This window comes from Narcine bancroftii, chromosome 1, assembly GCF_036971445.1.
Source record: "Narcine bancroftii isolate sNarBan1 chromosome 1, sNarBan1.hap1, whole genome shotgun sequence".
Lineage (NCBI taxonomy): Eukaryota > Metazoa > Chordata > Chondrichthyes > Torpediniformes > Narcinidae > Narcine > Narcine bancroftii.
Window position 1 is genome coordinate 273,033,013 of NC_091469.1, and position 16,896 is coordinate 273,049,908.

The 16,896-nt window shown below is 37.4% G+C and overlaps 1 protein-coding gene across 7 annotated transcripts in view; it reads right to left on the reverse strand.

The window, feature by feature from the left end:
* The window catches only part of myrf (myelin regulatory factor), a 269,264-nt gene that overhangs the window by 134,041 nt on the left and 118,327 nt on the right, over positions 1 to 16,896 (reverse strand). For all 7 annotated transcript variants that reach the window (XM_069899350.1, XM_069899342.1, XM_069899366.1 and 4 more), the window contains exon 3: positions 7,187 to 7,274. In XM_069899350.1, coding sequence (XP_069755451.1) covers positions 7,187 to 7,274 — 88 coding nt within the window. The remainder of the gene's footprint in view (positions 1 to 7,186; positions 7,275 to 16,896) is intronic.

Sequence of the window (16,896 nt, forward strand, 5' to 3'; positions counted from 1 at the left end):
ATCTGAGCATCATTGTTTGGCACAAACACGGGCCATTGCTGTGCTGAAATGTTCTGTGGCCTGTGGTATGCTTTTGCATATTCCATGGCAATTAGTATCACCAAGAAAACAGGGGTACCAAGGCAAACAAATTCCCAGTGAAAAAACAGTCCAAATTTCCCAGAGGCTGCTCAGATACCCAGAAATTTAAACAAAATTGTCCTGCTTCAGGTTTAGTTGATTTTCAATTGCATTGCACTTTCACCCAGAGCAGTGTGAACAAATTTCTAGCTGGATATCAGGAAGTCTTAGAGAATGAAGGTGGTCACCTCAAACCCAGGTTAGATATGCAGGTACTAAAGGCAAGAAATGAAGAAAGAGTCATGACACAGAAATGGAGGAGAAATCAATATGAGTGATCCTGGCACTGGTCACATAGTTCATGCCAAATCATGAAAATAAACAAAATAGATGTGGTCCATTTTGTATAAGCAAAAATGAACTTTCAAGCTAGTGTAAATTATATGGTTAATTTGTGTTATTTGCCACTTGCTACTTGAGTGAAGTGGACATTCTATTGTAAGGCATCATTACAAAACACAGTCATGGCCAAGCAATGACTGTTTCCATCTTTGGATCACAATGAGGGATGCATTTTTCAGGATCCCTCTTCCATCTTCACAGCTCTTGGGAAAGAATGCAGGATGTTAAGAATATAGAAGGAGTGAATTTCAGGGAGGTGCCACAGAAATTTCAGGAAAGAGCAGTTCAGACATTTATTCAAAATCCCTTCAACTCATTACATCAGATCTCCTGAAGTAGGCGGCGTGTCCAGAATATCAACAGCTGGATTTTAGTTGCTTCATCCACTTTGTTCAAGATAAACAGTTCTCCAGTTGAATCTTGTAAAATTTTGATGATGGGAATAACTGAAGTTGTAACCATATCACCTTTAACATTTCTGATGTAACATCATCAGTACAAAGTATCCAGTGCTACAGTCTGATGCTTTGAAACATGAGAGACATTGAGTTGTTGAGAAAAAGGGTTAGAAGAACCAGTGTCGCAAAGCATCTTGACATAAACTTTCAGTAAGAGCATACATATAGGATGAGGAATGAGATGTGTTGCCACATGAGACTGGTTTCCATTAGCTCATGTTGATGGGGTGCGGCAATGCTTGAAGAACAGGCCAAGGGAGGGAAAGCTGTAAAAGTTTCACAAAGTTGTTCTTTGTTAATTATTGTCAATATATTAATACCACACTCCTAACTCATTAATATCACCAATGAGGAGAGGAATCAGTTGGTAATTAGGTAAAGTGCAATATAGTAAAGGAAGGTGAAAGTATGAGAAACCTCACAATTTGGATGGAGTATTTAGTTTGTACTGGTTTATGCATATATTGCATCATTAAAAGGTCAATATTTATTTCTTCAATGATGTTTAGTTATTTCAAATATGGAATAAGAGATTTCTTTGGATATCATAGAAATTGCAAGTGATATTTTCTGTAAGATTTGATTATAAATTAATATTAGATAATGTGGGAGGGGGCATTAACACATCATTCCCTCTTGACCACTAAAGATTTGAAAAATTAGAATCAGTCTGGAACACAATTTGATGGGAACTGCAGACGACTCAGTAGTTTAGAAAAGTCATAAGGCAAGCTTAAAACTGCCCTCGCCTGGCAACGATATATCCACTTGGTGATGAAATGAAGTCTAATGCTCCCTCTCTTTAACCCACTGTCTAGTTTGAGCCTTCAAAATAGAAGGAGAATTACATCTGGACCATCTGTCTTGTATATACAGTTTTTTTCAGGTATTGTATTTACTGAGGTGAGAGATTTGGGAATCTCTATCAAGTTAAAGCATTGACCCTAATTACACTTAAGTCAGACATGTAGGGCATTTGCATAACATCATGCTCCTGAAACAGTCACTATTGTGACCTCTGTTTCTGGAAGATTTCAATAGGTAGAACATAGAATATGGCAGCACAGTACAGGCTCTTCAGCCCATCATGTTATACCAACTTATCCACAAAAATTTATTGCTTGTCTGCCTCACACATACGGCCGGTTCCTTGTCAATATTTAAGAGTAGGTTAGGTTTGGCCCTTGTGGCTAAGGGGATCAAGGGGTATGGAGAGAAGGCAGGAACTGGGTACTGATCAGCCATGATCATATTGAATGACGGTGTAGGCTTGAATGGCCAAATGGCCTACTCCTGCACCTATTTTTCTATGTTTTTAAACTTGTTATTTTGCTTACATCCTTGTGCATGTCTATTGTGAATATCCCTCCACCACCACCCCCAACAATGCATTCTAGGTACCCACCACTCTGACATCTCCCATAATCTTTCCTCCACTCATCTTAAACAGATGCCCTCTGGTATTTGCTATTGCCAACCTCTGAAAAAAAAGTGCTAGCTGTCCACCCTTTTCATGCTCTTCATAATAAACTGACAAAGAAATCCAAGGGCATATTCAAAATTTTCTTGAAGAAAAATGCAACTCCGGGGAATCATCGGCACATGGAGGAAGAGTAATTGGATAACCCAGAGTCATCTATCAACAGTGAGTATGCACCATCTTAAAAGATGCTCAGCCTCCAGCTCCATTGGGCACGTCCTGCCCACCTGTGGTAAAATCTGCATTTCCCACATTGGCCTCAACAGGCACTTCCAAAGCCACAAAACCAGAATGAAAGCAAATCACCTTCATTCCCAAAGGACTGCATTAAAGATGGATCATGTTTTATTTAGCTTTTTTTTTTACAAATGCAGAAAGTAAATTGTAATGAAGTTTCAGTTCACTGTTACCCCTCTCTTTTCAACCCCTTAGTTCTCTAATCCTCTCATCACCCCCAATTCCCCTTTGATCTACCTCAACCAACCCACATACTGAAGGTTTCTTTCACAGCATCAGACTCAAGCAGTACCCCTCCACCACCAACTTCCTCCACCTGGCAGAACTTGTTTTCACCCTCAGAAACCTCTCCTTTGACTCATTCCATTTTCTCCAAGTCATACAAGAAGCCATAAGTACTTGCATGGGTCCCAGCTATGCCTGCCTTTTTGTTGGCTACGTGGACCAATCTATGTTACAAGCCTACACAGGCAAGGTCCTCAACTCTTCCTCTGCTACACTAACGACTCCATTGGTTCTGCCTCATGCATGATGAGCTCATCAACTTTATCTACTTTGGTCCTAATTTTCACCATGACCTCAAATTCACTAGGTCCATCTCTGGCAACAATCTCCCCTTTCTCAATCTCTCTGTCTCCAAAACCTTGACAGATGCTTTCCACAAACCCACCAACTCCCACAGTTTCCTCAACTACATTCTTCATGCTCAGTCCCCTCTATGGATTCTATTCCTTTCTCTCAATTCCTCTGTCTCTGTTATATCTGCTGCCAGGATGTGTTCTTCTACTGCAGATCATCCGAGAAGTCTTCCTTCAAAAAAAGTGGTTTCCCCTCTACTATCATCAACTCAGCTCCTACCCGCATCTCCTCTATTTCCTGCAGATCTTTCCTAGACACAATAAGGACAGGTTCCCCTTGTCCACACCCACCTGTATCCAATATATTATCCTCTGCAATTTCCGGCACAACAACGTAATCCTACCTGCAGGCACATCTTTCCCTCTCGGCCTTCTGTAGGGACTACTCCCTCGGTGACTCCATCATCCACTCGTCCCCTCCCACCCATCACCCCCTTGGTATCTATCCCTGTGACTACAGGAAATGCTACACTTGTGCCCACACCACCTCCATCACTACCATTCAGGGCCCCAACAGTCCTTCCAAGACTTCATCTGTGAATCTGCAGGGCTCATCCTGTCTCTTTCATTCTTTTGCTATCCCTCTGTCTCCTTTCCTGCAACTCCCCAAACCCTCCTTTTTCCATTCAGATAGCTATCCCCTTTTTCTCTTCTGCCCTCCCATACATATCCACCTTCTGCCAGTTGCCCTGTACTCCTCCCTTGCCCCTTCTTTCCTCCTCCCCCCATCTATTTATTCAAGTACCTGCCTGCTTTTTGTTCATGCCTTGACGAATAGCTCAGGCCCAAAATATTGGTTATATATCTTTGCTTCTCATGAATGCTGCGTGGCCTGCAGAGTTTCTCCAGCACTTTTGTGCATTGAACTACAGTCTCAGCTCTGCAGTCTTTCTTGTTCAACTCCAACTAGCTCTTTATTCACACTCCCTTCCCAAATAAACTTGCCGCAAGTTTAGTTTTCACTGAGTTTGCAGTTTAGGACGGTACAGACAGATATAGGTTATTGAATCTAAAAAAAAATTATTGCTGTTTCTAACCATTCACTAAGTCCAAAGGGAAAGGACCATGTATTGCATTTGGATATGATCTGAGTGCCTGATTTCTCGTGCTGTAAAATAATCTCCAGCAGATATCAGGAGCTTCAAACTTGAGTGAATGCTTTCCTGCAGGCTGACAACACCCAATACATTCAGCTTATATTGCACTGATAATGATTTCATTACATCATTTGCACTGATGACTTGCTTACATATTCACACACTACCTACTCCTTGCACTCCAGTCCAGGGAGTAGATATAGGAACTGAGTACCTTTTATTTAAATTTCAAGCATTTATGCTAGAGTTCAGTTACAAAGACACCCCAATATTTACTCTGATTTGTATGTAACCCTGTTGAGTGATTATTGGAAGTTATTTGACCATAATTATATTCAACTACATATCTTCCCTCACAATCCAATTGAAGTTGTCAGCTAGAGTCACTGGTTGACAAACATTGATGCAAATTCAGATTATTTTTCCCTTCTTTAAGCAAAGGATGTTGAGCTCAATTGCAGCATCCATTCTTGCATGCCTAATTAGATCAGCTTTATCTAAGACAAAATCTTGCATTCACTCCTTTTTCCCATCATACTCTCAACAAACTCATCTTGTCCATAAAATCCACCCCTCTTTCCCTTGACTATATTCCCATACTGACAATCCAACTTGTCTCTTTTTCTCAAATCACCCATTTTCTTCCCTTTGAAGGAATTTGTTACAAACTAGCCAACTATAGATTTTTAAATACTCCAAAGATTGTATTGCAACTTCACAAATTCATGCCTACATCATGCAGGGTTCCAGGGGTGCACAGGAACTTTAAACGCGACCCTTTAGACATTTCTTTAAAATTATTATTCTCATTTAGTACTTGGCCCTGATTACCTCTGTAATCTCCTTCAGCCATTGTAACCCTTCTGATAGCTGAACTCATCTCAATCTATCCTTGAAATTGATCATTTCATGACTGTCAGCCACGCCTTGTATCTCATCTTGAATGAACTCCCATAACATCCCTGACTTTAACCACCTTTTAATATGCTCCTCAAAACAACACATCTTCAATATTTACTCAAGCATTATACTTTGATTTGTCTGCACTATTGTAACATCATCTTTTTTGGACTATCTGCAACTGTAAAATTGTATTTATCCTTTTATATTTATCATCTTGTTTTTTTCTGATATTTAATTTATATGTAATTTCTTTGTGTACTTCATGTCCCTGAGTGGCTGCACAAGCAAGAATTTCAGTGCATCTGTGCTCATGTACATGTGAATAAATTCTCATTTATTCAATCATATTTGTGGAGGTCACTGTCTTTAATGTTACTTTCCACCAGGCTGGGACATTTTTGCAAAATTAAAGATGTTATTTAAAAATTGAGGTTGTTGTTGAGGGAAAGACAACTTGCCGGGCACTGGAGCTCAGTGACAGTTACACACTGTGCCCTCAGTCACCAATGGGTAGCTGAGTTTATATTACTTTAATGCAGAGAATGTCAGTGAAAGAGACCTCCTGTCTTGCTAAATGCTTATCTTAATCCTCTCCTTGTCCTGGACAGAGCAGATAGTAAATGAGACATTAATCCCCTAAAAGAACCAAGAGTTCATTTATCCCCACTGGGTCATAGGACATGGTGTCAGATTCAAATTGACAAAATTACATAACAATGTAGTGCTGGCTTTTCTAAGAATTCCTTGAAGGAAATCAGAATTTCTTCAAAACAATAGTTTATATTCATATATGGAATTTAAGTAAAAAAAAGAGACACAAAACCTTTCCTCCCAAGTATTTGTGACCATAGTTTTATTTTCCATCAAAAATGGAAGGTGCGATATCTGAATCATTGCTTCCCTCATCTCTAGTTTTACATCTGAATGGATCTCATTGTTGATCATGATAACCTTTATGACCTTTTTGTGTGAATCTTAAAATTAGCATAGAGTAGATGACTTTAAATTTAGGATAAGTTTTGGGTTAAAATGGGTATTTTGATTGAGTAATTTGCCTATCGGAAGGTCTCTCTCTCTCTCTCTCTCTCTCTCTCTCTCTCTCTCTCTCTCTCTCTCTCTCTCACTCACACACACACACTCTTCGTGCACATGCATGGTTTTCAAACTTTACTTTCAACAGGCCGATCTTCTGGCAGGAGCATATCAGGATGAAAGCAATTATTTTGGAGACCAATTTTGATTGTTCAATAAAAGCAAGGTGGGTTTTGTAGATTGGTCATCTTTTGTTGACTGCATTACATCATTAAAAACATCTTATAAATGTAATTTTTCTATCAGATTTTGAGATGATTTGTAAATGTCAATGTTGCAACCATAAATTGGTCCTGCTCCTCATTGGGAAGCATGAGAAGCAAATAAACAATTCTGGTAGCAAAAGCCAGGGAACAATGGATACACACAATTAAATTCCTTAAATTTCAGTGTATTGCATGCTGCTATCAATTAGCAAGAGCATCCTGAATGTAAACTCTCACAGAAAAAAACCTGATAAATCTTACATCTACAAAAATATTCTCTGTGAAAGAATGTGCTTGTTTAAATGACAGAGCTATATTTGAAGACTCATCATCTGAAGTGCCGCCAAGTGCAAGAGGGTTTATCGCAATTTATTTTATTTGAATACATTACTTGACAAAAATAGGTATTTTTTTCTTAATTGTTCATTGGATTATGCAATTTATTTTGTAAGTGTAGCAACTTTAAAACCAAGTTTTTGGGCTAATCAAAGTTAGCTGAAGTCTATACAATTAGAGATGCACCATAGTTTATGATGCCTAATTTGTTAAAACTCTACCAAATATGATATTGACCCCATATATATCACATCATTAGGTTTCTCATTAGACTTACATTTCAGAGGAGTCTTCCTTGCTGATGTATTCCTCCAGAATACTTGTATCAATGTTGGATGTATCAAGAGCTCCATTGATTTCATGTCCTTAAGAAGAAAGTAAATACTATTGTTATTGAATATGGATAACGAGAGTAACTGAGAGAAGCAGAATTTTAAAAAATATTTAAATTTGGACAGAAGGTACAGTAACAGGCTCTTGTGCCCCGTGAGCATGTGCCGCCAAAATACCCAACTTAACCTACCACCCACACACACTTAAGGGTTGGAGAAAACCAGAGCACCTGGAGGAAAACCACATAGACATGGGAAAATGTACAAACTCCTTCAGGCAGTGCCGGATTCAAACCTGGGTTACTGGTGCTGTAATAGTGTTGCACTAACTGCTATGCTAACCATGTCACCTTGTCTCTCCTTATCTAAACAGTGTCCATTTCAGGTCCTGGGCTTGGATTCTATTCCTGAATTACCCATCTCTAATGAATGGTAATTTAACTTTTTATTTGAAATGGTATCCACTGGAAAGAGATACAATTTATTTAAACTATAAGAATAAGAAATTATTTTGCTTAAATAATTAAGCAGGATCTCAAATGTCCACAATTCCTTCCCCACCTCCCACAGATGCTGTTCAACCTGCTGATTTCATTCAGCAGTTTGGTTTCTGCTCCATATTCCAGCATCTGCAGTCTCTTATTTCTTCAAAAATTTTATCTACTTGATCTGGGAGGATTTGAAAGTAGTTTCAAAAGGAGAAGAATTATGATTTTAACAATAGCATTTCAAAGAATGAGGAAAACCAATTCAACACATGAACCATTGAAGTCATCAGTTACTTTAAGTGTTTTGCAAATGTGTAGTTGGCTGGAACCTTTAAAAAAATTCAATCTTTCTGAATTTATCCCACTTTATTGTGTGTGTGTGTGTCCCCGAATCTTGTGTGTGTGTGTGTGTGTGTGTGTGTGTGTGTGTGTGTGTGTGTGTCCGATGCAATTTTATTGTCCAAATCTTGTGTGTGTGTGTGTGTGGGTGTGGGTGTGTGTGTGTGTGTGTGTATGTGTGTGTGTGCGATGCAATTTTATTGTCCGAATCTTGTGTGTGTGTGTGTGTGTGTGTGTGTGTGTGTGTGTGTGTGTGTGTGTGTGTGTGTGTGCGATGCAATTTTATTGTCCGAATCTTGTGTGTGTGTGTGTGTGTGTGTGTGTGTGTCCGATGCAATTTTATTGTCCGAATCTTGTGTGTGTGTGTGTGTGTGTGTGTGTGTGTGTGTGTGTGTGTGTGTGTGTGTGTGTGTGTGTGCGATGCAATTTTATTGTCCGAATCTTGTGTGTGTGTGTGTGTGTGTGTGTGTCCGATGCAATTTTATTGTCCGAATCTTGTGTGTGTGTGTGTGTGTGTGTGTGTGTGTGTGTGTGTGTGTGTGTGTGTATCTAAAAATACAGATACATATACATATGATTAGTATTATTACAACTTTAAAGAGCCATGTTCATTATTCTTATAGTTTAATAACCTCATCAGAGCCTTTAGCATTTAACATAGACAGTTAATAATGAACACTTAGCAGATTTAAATTCCCCACCATCCTTTTAGTTCAATCCGAAAAGGTCATAAAAGGGATTGGAAAAAGACAAATGGTGGAATTCTAATTCAAAATCATCTCCTTCTATTTGTGAAACTTCTGAGATTGATTAGATGAGTGAAAAATCTCAGAACCAAACAGGATATTATCTGACAAGATTAGTTTAGCATGAATGAGTAAGCAGGAGAGAATTTAGTACCATATGGGAATCCAAGAATGGAACAGTGACTGGGTATAATGGGTGTGCCCACAAGACCAACAAATAGCACAGTTTAACAAATTATGTATGGAAATTAACCATACTCTTCGAGAAGCAGCAGATCTTTCCAAAAAGCTACTAGTTGTATTTGCTACCTTGTTTAACCCTGTGGATTATTTTTCCAAAAATAACCAACACTTTATAATTCATTGTCATTTTTGAAAAAACTTTTACCACCCTACTAACATCCCCAATCTGTCACTTGGACCTCAACAATGATGGAAGGTCTCTGGTACGTGTAATTTAAAAAAAAAAATTGGATCTCTTGTCAATGAGACATTACATCTTTGTTTAGAGTGACTGCATGAATCCGATACACTGGAATTTTTTCAACAAACATACTGGGTGAATGTCACTCATATAATGACTTCAGACATCTGAATATGACCATTTTTTTAAACTATCAAACACGTTTTATATTTTCTGAAATTACAAAAGGAAGGAAAGAACATTTTTGTGGAACACAGTAGTACAAGAGGTGACCCCACCACACTGTACAGGTTGGCCTGTACAGTGTGAAAATTCCCAAAGAACCTTCACAGAAAATAAACAAAAAAAAAGACACCAAGCTCTAAACATGGAACTTTGCCTTAAGGAATGGTTATACAAGCAACAGAAGGGCAGGCAATGCACATAAAACTGCAACCCACAGGGAGAAATTTACATTTTCCTTTCCTATTGTTTCTTTCCACCCACTTCCTTCCCTTCCCTTTGGTAGGATTATATTCCCCAACTGCGAACCAATCTCCAATGATTTGGAAATGTCGGTCTTCAGGATTGAACATTGGCACTGAGTGTTAGCATAACCAGCTATCTGAAAACCTAACAAGTCATTGGAGAAATTAGAACATTTAACACCAGAAATCAAGAAATGTTTTTTTGTTCTGAACATTTGCTGGAGAGTTAATTGAGCCAAATGTCCTCCTGACGCAAAACATCCAGATTACTGAGAGTTCTTTTCTCCCCTTATCGCTGTAAATATTGCAACTATTACAATAGATAATCAGTAATTTAATCTCATAAATTAAATGACAAAAGGCCACAGGAATAAGAGATCGATGAAGGTCATCTGCAAAGAATGACAATAACACGCTCATTTTTGTCTTACAAATAGCACCAATAAAGATCAAGGTAAAATTACTGTGCAGGGAAAGAGCTGGAGGCAAGGCCATGCTTTATTGAGGTTTATAAGACACTTTGAGCAGAAATCCAGCAAGAGAAGCAACATGGTGTTCAACCAGAGAGGGTACATTTTGGGAAGGATTTCTTTCCAGCTCTTTATTGGAGCCTTTTGATGGGCAACATCAGGATTCATTTGTGGTTTCTAAAGACAGAACAACTATTCACTAAACTTAACTAAAACCTTTGAGACAAGAGCAGGACACAGAAATAGAAACATACAAAAGTGAACAGAAACTATAAAGGAAAATAAGTCTAACATCATTATCACTCAATGCTATTATATGATTAAAATTTAAAAAAGAAATAAATTTTATGGCAAACAATTAGAAGAGTAATTATTACATTGCAGTCAGTCAATTTACTTGCTCTCTTTCAAAATAAGTTAATTATGAATTGTTCTAATGGTCTCCCATAGCATTGACAATAGTGAAATTGAAAATCTATTTTAGAACAACAGGAATCTGATTTCATGACAAAGCACAATTTTGCTTCTATGCTGGTGTGTGTCCATCTTGACCTTGTCCTTTGGTCAGTCAGTGAGCAAAATTTTCATGCAGACAGGAATTCATAAATTTCAGCTCAAGATTAAACAAAACAAATATAAACTTGTCTTCCCTTCATTATACCCTAAATTTTGAATTGTGAATAATTACTAAATGCGTGACTTCTTTTTAAGTACTCTCACATTTTCTATGGGATTACTCATAATGAATCAGAGGACATGCTATGTTAGCCCATAAAATATTTAATATAAAATCAGGGCCAAAGACATAGAGATTATGATGTAAATTTGCATTTTTAAAGACAGAACATTTTCGGGATACCATTAACATTTTGGGGTTCAACTTATCTTTTTGAAAATTTTCGGTACAAGTACTGGCATTATTGTATTTTTATGTTGACTTTTAACACCAAATTTTTTATGGCATGAAATATGCACCTCAAGATATAGTTATGTAGAAATGCTTAACTATCATAATTTACAGCAAAACAATGACTACAATGACGTCCTATTATTCTTATAACCTATAATGTTAATATTCATTCTAAAATAAGGATTTAAACATACAATAAAAATGATCAGATTTCACAGCAGCAGGTTTTAATTCGGCCACTGAAATGCATCTTTAAATAGCTCCATTGAAGTTTTACTTTGAGGCTTCAGTTAATAGCAGGGGATTCTGGCAATTATTTTAATTTTGCTATGAAAAGGAAGTTTTCAATCTAAGGAAGTGTTGTTTGCAAAATTTCCCAGAACGCAACGTGCAATACAAGTGTTCAAGGATATGATCCTTTATTCTCTGGGATTTGATAGTTAATTTGCTTTTATTTTGAAAGCAAAATACTGTAGTGAGATCAAATTATATATTTCACTTCAAAGAAATTTAAAAAAAAATCTTTCCAATCATGAACAATTTTTAGTGTGACATGGACCAGGTATAGAAGCACCCACTACCAGAATATTTTTGTTGATATTAAAGATATTAAATATGTACTTAATATTAATAAATGTTTCTCTTGTGAACTATTTTTAACTTAAGAAATGTCGTAGTGTTAAGATAATCTCAAGAAATTAAACCAACACACCTTATTTTTATTACCAATTTATTCTTTTGCATAAAGAAATTTAAATTAATAAAAGTCTGTATGAATGAATGTATTTACTAACAGCAAATTAACAAGTACATTTACTGTTTTTGTTTCCTGGCAAAGGTTAGTTGCAGGTATTGGAAGTGTGTGCATCCCTGGCCCAAAGAGAATGTTTTCCTGTCCTCTGTTCTGGAAATGAGGAGTTGTCCAGGAAGGTGTTCACTATTCAAAGGAATTGTAGATTTAGTTAAGATGCAAACATGAACTACCTGTAGTTAACATTAAGGAATTCTGATGATACAATAATTATTGCTTACAGTTTGAGATAATGTAACCGGGCATTCAATGTTCTTCCTTGGCTCTCTCTGCTTCCAGACAAGAACACATCAACTTTATTCCTTTTTCCAAAACATGGCTGATCCCAGCACCTGCCAATTGTTTTAAATTGTGGCCTCCCTATGCTTCAGTGCTCAGTCCTGCTAGATCCAAAGATGCCTTCCATCTCAAGTATTCTGGAAACCCAGCCTCTCCCGCAGTGCTTGCAATCGTGATGGCCATCTGTAGTACTACTGGAAGTGATCCCATATACCAGGACATTGTAGCTGCAAGAGCAAACTGGCAGAACACCTGCATACTAACATCCTCTCCTGTAACAATTCATAAGATTAGGAAGAGAGAGCCAAAGCTTATTTTTAACCTATCTCCACTCAATGTTATGAATATTGAAGCAAAACATCTCTCATAGGGAGAGACACTACACTTTGTAAAGGCTGATGTATCAAAAGAAGTGTGGTAAAGGGAGATATGCAAAAGGTCCAGGAAATTGAGTGCATGTTGAAAATAAATTTTTAAAATGACTTTCGTTACAACAATAATTAATAAGTTCTGTTAAAACAGTGGTTCTCAACCCTTTTCTTTAAGTATTCCCTATCCCATAAGTGCTCTGTAATTAGTAAGAGATTACTTAAGGTGGTATGTGGGTGGAAAGAAAAATTTTGAAAACCACTGTTTTAATCGTACCTAATTGACTCGTTATGTGCATGGTTTCATAACTTTGTGGTGCGCTGTGGTGCAGCAAGCAGACACAAAACACAGAAAATACTTTACTTAAACTCTGTCGTACACCAGTAGTAGTCTTGATGGCTCCACATGTGACTGGCCCAGGAGGGACTGGCTCAAGTCTATATACAGGTCAGCGATTGACAGCCGGCCAGGTGGAGTCAGCCTCCCAGGTGGTCTTCCTGCAGGTACAGAGGTCACCCGCTGAAGTAGGCTGGTGGGCACACGGCCCAGGGCTGTGGTTATATCACCATTAACTCCAAAGGAAATGGGCCAGTGACAATTTTTCTCATGCAAAATATTTCAGTAACAATTGGGTCTAGAGCAGTGATTCTCAACCTTCCCTTCCCACTCACATACCACCTTAAGCAATCCCTTGCTTAAAGTGGTATGTGAGTGGAAAGAAAAAGGTTGAGAACCACTGTGTTAAAAGATTGGAATCTAATTAATTATCTGAAGTCACAGGGGAGCATGCATTTTCTTTCCTGGTTTGGGCTCTTACTTTAAAGCATCTTGCAACAGAAATCCTGTCTCATGTTACTTATTAATTCAATAACTGAATTAGTAAATATACACCATTGAATGCTTCAGACATAAATTTCAATAAATGTTGTTGATGGAAGAAATAAAGGAAGGATTTGGGATTTCAGTGGATAATGATCAAAAATATTTAATCACAGTAATCTGAAACATAAATTGAAATTAAAGTTGAACCTGGTTAGATTAAAGTCAGTAAAACCCAGATTTAAGATTAAGATCAAACAAACATGGAATTTATACTTTGAAGAAATTTAGATCAATGGTTTTCAAACTGCCCCTCCAAACTCACATTCCACTTTAAGTAATCCCTATGCCATCGGTGCTCTGTGATTAGTAAGGGATTGCTTAAGGTGGTATGTGAGTGGGAAGGGAAGGTTGAGAATCATTGCTCTAGACCCAATTGTTACTGAAATATTTTGCTTGAGAAAAATTGTCATTGGCCTGTTTCCTTTGGAGTAATGAAATAGTGCACATAATGAGTCAATTATGTACAATTAGAATAGTGGTTTTGAAACCTTTTTCTTTACATTCACATTCTACCTTAAGCAACCCCTTACTAATCTTAGAGCACTTATGGCTCAAGGTGGAATGTGAGTTTGGGGGGCACTTTGAAAATCATTGATCTGGATGGAGATGAAAGGTCTTCTTTACTGAACCCATCATAAAGTAAAGAACAATACTAGAATTATAAGCCTAGTGATGAAGAAGAATATAGTAAAAAGTAGTGGATAAGCAAGAGAAAAATGTTAGACATGTATACTTTTATGATTAATGGATTAAGTGGAGGAGACAATATAGTCAGTTTTCATGGCAAGACGGTATTGAATAAAGAACAGAGTGTGGCACACAATATGTGAAGAGTATAGCCTTCTAAAAGAGCTATGAAATTGAAACTAGAAAGGTTGAATAAGGAGAGGATCAAAATCAAGGGCAAGGAAGGATTACATATTACTAAAGAAACCTTCCCTTGTACTTTGTTCTGCAATGAACAATGATCGAAGAAAATATTTACCATTTGAATTACTAATCTTGTTGTCATCCAGTTTGAATCACATCCATTTTAGAGCAATTCTCAGTCCTCAGTCTCGAAGAGAGTTCCCTGGTTAATGTGCTCTTGCTACCCATTTAGAGTTATCAACTATTCCTATGCAAAACAGGTTAACTTCCTCAATGTGTAGAAAGGAATAACCTGTTGCCTTAAAAAGTCATCTTACAACTATCAACAACAGAACCCCAGTCAGAAGCAAATCTTGACAGCATCGAAAACTTGTCCCTTATATTGTCTTGTATCTCCACTTGTTGCACTAATCATGGACTGCTCCAAATCCACACAGAGAACTGTCTGCACTATTGCCATGTCACTTTCCTTTTATACTATGGAAACTGTATCTGAATCTATCTTTTACATTTATTATCTCTTTAATTTAATGTATGCTATTATAGATTTTTTTTTACAAGTAAAAATTTGGGTGCATACTGTAGCTACATTGACAATAAGTACGATCGTCATCTTCTTAATAAACTGCTGTTACTTTTCCAATTTTGCCGATAATGCTGAAATCTGACTCAGCAACACTTACAAACATTTCTTTTCCTTTTTTAAAAAAATATTTTTATTGATTTTAATAAAGAACATACAAATAAGGTACAATTTAATAAGATAATATGGATAGCTACACAAGGCATTCGTATGACAAAAACATACATGAATTGTAAATCATATCCATAATTCATATTCTAAATTATATATATTTTGGAAAATGATTCTAGTAACACAAAAAAAAATAATAAAGGAGAAAAACTCAAAACCCTTGCCAACCATGCTGACAGCAGGGGTGCAGTGCTGCTGGAGTTCACTGGGGGACCACTCGGCACCCCCTTAATCGCCATTTTTGTGAGCTTCGGCACCTAAAATGCCAGATGATATGATTAGTATTAAAAGAAAAATGAAGGTTAAAAAAAAAGAAAAAGAATGTGGAAAAGACACAAGTCAGACAATTTAATTATATTGGTGAAATTATAAAGCAAGATAGTGAATAACCCGCATGACAGTTGAAATCTTGTATCTGAATTATTAATTGAATAACAAATCTTTTCAAATTCCAACAGGACGTGATGTCACGCAACCACGGATCATGAGTAGGCAGGGCAGCATTCTTCCATTTAAGTAAAATCTCATGTCTCAAACATTTCCTTGGGATATACATAATTAAAAAAAATCAGGAAAGGAAACTAAATGAAAAAAAGCCTTACAGCAATACATTTTCCTTGTCTGCAGACGCAGTCTTCAAGCAGCAATCCAGTGAGCCTAATCTATGGTTACTGATAGAGGTCACAACATCTGGCACTCTGTCTGAAGTCCAGCCAGACTTCCCTTGGAGCTCTCACCACTGTTAGTAAACATCATGGTGCAGGGTTACAAATCACTGGCTTTAATAGCAAAGGCAGAATTCTCCTTTCCATTATTTTGGGCACAAGCACTGACATTAAGTTTAGTTCTCAATTGCTATTCTTGGCTGGTGTTTCCCTGAACCTAGGAACATCCCGACACCAAGAAGTATGTTTAAGTGTGAGCTTGTGATGGATTGCCAAAATTTACTAATATTTTTCTTTTCAGTTCCGGAAAATCTGAGAAAGTAATCCCTCCGGTGTCATTCCTCAACATCCCAGGGAGTAATGTAGACAGTAAATTTAGACACACGTCAAAGCATCAACACTTTGGGCATGAGTTGGCTGATCTTCAGAGCGGCAAACATGGCAACCAAGTTCCAAGTCCTTGATCTAAGAAGGGGGAACTAAAGGTTCCTGGAACCTGATTATGACTTGGGGTCACTTTGCATGTCATGTTATCAGGATGTTCACAATAATGTTTCATCACTTAATTTGTATTACAACTGCAATATCTTTTATCTGATTATATGATAAAGAAAGAAAGTAGAGAAGGGCAGCATGGTTAGTGTGGAGGGTGGTACGGTTAATGTAGTGGTCAGTGCCACGCTGTTACCAGGTCTGGGACTGGGATTCGAATCTGGCACTGTCTGTAAGCAGGTTATACATTCTCCCCGTGACTGCATGAATTTCCTCCAGGTGCTCCAGTTTCCTCCCACCATTCAAAAAAACATACCAGGGTTCGATGTTGATTGGGTATAATTGGGCAGCACGAGCTTGTGGGCCAAAAGGGCACGTACTGTGCTGTATGTCAAAAATTAAATGATGCAACTTTTTTGTTCAGAGCACTCAGATACAAACAAATCTGCATTATCAATAGAAAATGATTCCATAATGACACAAAATGTTGGAATAATAATTTCAGAACTTCATGGCACACTAACACAATATTTAAAAGAAATGAGGAAAGAAATACAGCAATTGAATTTGGAAGGAAGAATTAAAAATAATTTAACAGTGAAATGTTAAAATACTACAGTAGAAAAACATCTGAGGATCTAAGTACAGGATATACAAGTAGTTAGCATGCAGATGGAACAAGCAAACAG